This window comes from Belonocnema kinseyi, chromosome 6 (genome assembly GCF_010883055.1).
Source record: "Belonocnema kinseyi isolate 2016_QV_RU_SX_M_011 chromosome 6, B_treatae_v1, whole genome shotgun sequence".
In the NCBI taxonomy this organism is placed as follows: Eukaryota; Metazoa; Arthropoda; class Insecta; order Hymenoptera; family Cynipidae; genus Belonocnema; species Belonocnema kinseyi.
This window is the reverse complement of record NC_046662.1, coordinates 20,410,477-20,415,462: the sequence shown is the minus strand read 5'-3', so window position 1 is coordinate 20,415,462 and position 4,986 is coordinate 20,410,477. Positions and strand designations below refer to the sequence as shown.

At 28.9% G+C, this 4,986-nt stretch overlaps 1 protein-coding gene across 2 annotated transcripts in view; it reads right to left on the bottom strand.

Moving 5' to 3' along the window:
* Window positions 1-6: 6 nt before the first annotated feature.
* Window positions 7-4,986, bottom strand: part of LOC117175131 (interference hedgehog-like) — a 37,392-nt gene continuing 32,412 nt past the window's right edge. The window contains exons 6-7 of one of the 2 annotated variants that reach the window (XM_033364709.1): window positions 1,273-1,388; window positions 7-869 (exon numbers count right to left, since the gene is read on the bottom strand). In XM_033364709.1, the coding sequence (XP_033220600.1) occupies window positions 654-869; window positions 1,273-1,388 (332 nt within the window). In that variant the 3' untranslated portion in view covers window positions 7-653. Of the gene's footprint in view, window positions 909-1,272; window positions 1,389-4,986 lie in introns of both variants that reach the window. The other variant, XM_033364710.1, reaches the window with a different exon arrangement.

Genomic DNA, 4,986 nt, shown 5'->3' with positions numbered 1-4,986 from the left:
GCAGATTTTTTTTATATTGCATAGTTTTTTTTATAAACAATTTTGTAACGATTTTTTCTTGAAATTTAAAACTTTTTTCCAAAAGTACACCATGTCGAGAAAAATCAATATAACGCAAAAATCCTATGTACGCCTCTTGCTGCTGTTCTATAGAATCGAGAAAACTTTGATTTTTTAAATTAAATCAAAACTTGCAGGAGTCAAGTTTCTGGCCGTGGACACATTAAAAATAAAGGCGCCGACAGAGAAATTCTCCGCAGCTGCCATTTTGTTATAAATTAATTTTAAAAAATAACTCTCCGTACTTTATTATTAGTATTATAAATCTCACTTAAAAAATTTTTGTTTGATCTCTTTATTGAGACAAAAAAAAAAAATCCCGAAATATGTCTATTTTTTCGTGCTCTACAGTGGTTACACCCCTTAATTGAATAATAGGGGTGGGGGGGGCACAATAGGGGATCTAGAAACAGGTCTCTGTGAGGCCTGGCGAATAAAATAATACCAAGCATAAGATGACCAGGGTCGGAGTTGCAGTCTGGAGACGGCGACGAAATGGACAGTTGCCAATCTGAAGAAACTGAGGAAGAAGAAGAAGAAGAAGAATCTGATGCGTAGGATGTGATTAAACTAGAGGCTGTTTAACAGTTGATTCACAGGGGTTGATCGATAGGCACTGGTCCTTGGTGAAGATGGAGCGGTGGTGCTGGTGGTGGTGATGGTGGTGATGATTCGTGTGGCGTCGACGACGAGTTGAGGGCCGTCCCGATGGTCGGGTCGATGCTGTTGTGGATGATGCTGCTGCTGTTGCTGTTGTTGTTCTGACCGTTAAGAAACGATGCCATTTCCATCGGCGACTGTTGCCCGCTCTGTTTAGAAACATGCGTGTTCGTTCGCTTCTTTCAGATCTAGAGCGTGTGGGTAGTAACGTACGTGTTGTGTGTGGTGTTCGGAAAAAAAAACAAAGAAAAGCGGCTCCAGAGAGAGTGCAGAGAGCGAGCGAGCGAGCGAGCGAGCGAGCAGAGCTTTATAGAGAAGTAATAAACAGAGGCGGCCCGAGCTAAAGCCACGGCGGAACACGGAGCACGGAAGGTGCAGATTAGCGTGGCGTTAGCGTGGGGCGTACTGGTGGAGAAATTGACAATGACGGCCGTTGAGATCGATTGGATTTCTTGTTGGATCATTTCCCGGTGCAATAATCGAGCGTACCGCCTTGTCAGGGCTTTCTCCAGGGAATTGAAAGCATCGATTGCAAGAGTCGCGCGTACTGACCTTGGGCTGAAGCGCATCGTCCACCGCATCCAGACCCGCCAGCGGATTCGACGTTATGTTTATCTTCGAGTCGGTTATTCCCCCATTCATCACACGTCCGTTCGTCATTGGTTTGGCTACAAACAATTCAGCGCTTAATCAGATAAGGGATTATACTTTCTACCATTAATTTATCCTATCTGAGAAAATAAACAAAAAAACAAAAAATAGGTGAAACAAAATTCTGGGAAATCTCGCACTCATCCCAGTAAGAAGTCTTGCATTAAAAGGTATTAAAAATGTTGAATCCCTGCGAATCCCTTTTCTGTCCTTAGTTTTTTAATCCTCATTAAGCGGTGAAAATAATTAAATTCCAATCCCTTGCACACCTTTTTCGTTTGAAGCATTAGAACCCGCTTCAAAAGCATGAAATTTTCCAAATCTAGTAGGATTGTACACAAGAATACATCTCTTTATCGTAAAACGTTCACTTTATTCAAATATTATCAATTAAAAAAATATAAAATTACGATGAAAAATTCAGAAAATTATTTTTCACCAGAGCCATCTGTGTGGAAATTAATCCTGACATCGTAAAATAATCGATTCTATGTTTTAAAAAGCTTTTTACCTCATTATTATTCGAAAAACAGTAAATAAAGTAGAGAAATGTGCTAGTTATAGAAAGGGATTCAATTTAAGAGATAACTTCTACTGCTGTGGAGATTCAAAACGGGAGGACAAAAACGGGATTCAGAAGTATTCAATATTTCTCACATTACCACTGGATGCATGACTTTAATTTAAATTGTAAACTATTCTTTAATAACGAAGGCAACAATTCTGTTCTTAACTTTTTCACCAAGTTTCTTGAAAAAGAAAAAAGGATTCTATTTCCAATAAGTAATTATATTTAGAGATAATATTATTTCTGTGTATCTCTGAACAGTATTGCTAAAATAGAAAAATTTAATTCTAATTGTTTTTTAATAGTTGGAAATAATTATGTTTTCAAAATTTTGATACCAGACTATAATTTTTAAACTTTTTCACACATTCAAAGAGATGAGAAAAATCAAAGTATACTCATGATAATTATTATTATATAATATTATTATTATAGTTATTTTGAAGGTTTTAAGATAAGGAATTTTTTCCCTAAGATTTAAAAAAAAATTGTTTTTTTTTTTGTTTTTTGAAAAACTAATTTTTTTAAAAATATTTGAAAACATTTTAAATGATTTTCTAAAATTTCGGAAAAGTATTCCGAAGATTTGAAACGAAATTTTTTTATTTTGGAGGACTAACAAATTTTAGAAAAAATTCCAATAAGTTTAATAAATATTTAGAGGTTTTGAAAGGATACACAAATAATTCTATTTAAAACAAAAGGTAGATTTTGAAACATAAATTTAAGCATTTTAGGAATTTTGAAAATTTTAGAGAATAAAAAATTTGCATACAGTTTCTCGAAAACTTTTTTATGATTTTTTATTTTGCCACATTTATTTTACGAGAATATTTAAAAAGATTTTAAAACAATAGAACAGATTTCCAAAATTATCAAAAATGAATACGAAGGATTTTCAAACAGTTTTAGCAATTATTCGAGTAACTTAAAAAGATATTTAGACATTGTTGAAATTTTGAAGAGATTACAAATATTTTTAAAAAATGACAGATTTTCGCACAGTATCTCTCTGTTCGAACAATTAGAAAATATTCACAATATTTTCAAACCATTATACTTTTAAATATCTTTCGAAATACTCAAAAATTTTCTAAAAATGTGTAAAATCCTGTAAAATAAAATTTTTTTTTTTTTAAATTTTCCAAATACTTATTCGACGCATCTGAAATCTTCAAAAATCTTTTTGGATTTTCTCGAGAACCTAGGGAAATTCTATTAATATAACATTAAATCATATTAATAAAGAAAATAAAAAATAAAGTTATTTTAAATGTTTATTTGGTATTAAAAATTATTTTTTTTCTTGAAATTATAATCTGACTAACATTTTTTAAGCATGCCCTGATAAATCTTTTTTGATTTCAAGTTCAATAATTTGATTGAAAATTTGTTCTTTTAAATTTGGAAATTTAGAAATTTCGTACTTTTTGGTTGAAGATCCAACTTTTTTTTTGAGAATTCGTCTTTTTCGATGAACCGTTTTTTTAACTAAAATAAAAATATTTTTAGATTAAAATATCAATTTTTCATGATTAGTTTTGCAATTTAGATTAAAATTATTTAATTGTTAAAATCTTAATGCACAATTTACAAATTGTTCATTTGTAAATACTTATTTTCAAGATCCTAATTTAATAATGTTTAGATTTTTAAATGAGATTTAGAATTTAATTTCTAAAGGTTTTAGATTAATTAAACTTTAAAGGTTCATAATAATTTTAATTCTTTCATTTTTAACGTTGAAAATTCATTCTGGTAAAAAATGAACATTTTATCATTTATTCGTAAAAAAAAACGTTTAGTAGGTTTTGAGTGGATACTTTCTTCTTCTACGATTTTAGTGTCAATCAAAACAATGTTCTTTTTACTGCAGTTTCGATAGCGTTCATTCTGCTCTTTCTACTGAACATAAAAAACTTCAATGACCTGGAAGAATATTTGATAACCGGGAAATGACCAGAAATATGTTTCTGTTTTTAGAGACCTCCCTGAAATATTTTAGATTTATATTCAGAATTTGATCACTAATCTTGTAAAATAATTTTTAAAGGATAAGCATAAAAATTAAACAATTTAAAATTATAATGTTCCCGAATCGATAACAGTTTCAAATTCAAATATTAAAAATTCCAGCATAATTTAACTATTAAATCTATAAAAATTTCATACTTATAGCATTGATAGTCAATTTTACATTTAATAATTAAAAATTTTAATATTCTAAAGAAATTGTCTGATTTTTTCAATCCTTCGAAATCGTAGAATATCAAATTAAAAGACTTGCTAGTTGAACAATTTTCAGTTTCAAGGATTTGTAATTAAATTATTTTGAATGATATTCCTCCAGAATAAATTAAAACCAAAGAAAAATTAACAAAACAAATTATTAAAAAATTTTTAAATATATGACTCGGAGATTTCAAGAATGAATAATAATTCTAAACAAAGAGTTTAAAATGAAACGATCTGAAATTAAAAAGTAAAAAACTGTGTTGTTTCAAATAAAAATACAAATATCTGAAATTGATACCTCAGTAAATGAATAGTTTCTTAAATTTTGAATGTTTGCAGGTCTAGAATTCTGAATTTTAATTTTGAACGCTGAATTTTTAATTGTTTTTTTCATAAGTTTTAATTTTTTAAATTAACATTGAAACGCTTAAATTTTAAAGATTTTTAACTGAAAATTGTTCAATATGCAATGGTGAAAATAAGGTTGTATTTATTTTTTTCTTTTAGAAAAATTTGTCTAATCAATTTTAATTTCTAAGCTTTTTAATGTAACAAAAAATAAAAAGTCAAGAGTTTCAGCAGCTTTTATTTTAATCAGAAATTTTAAATCCTGCGAATTCGAGATAATGTAGTTTGGAAAACCCTAATCTGAAAATATTCAACTTTTAAGACTTTAAAATTTTTTACAATATTTTCGAAATTTTAATCTGAAATCATTCAATTTTGAGATTCTTCAATTCAAAATAAAATTGTTCAATTTTGATCGCTTTCAATTAGAAATTTTAATTTCTTTAAATTATAAATGATGTTTT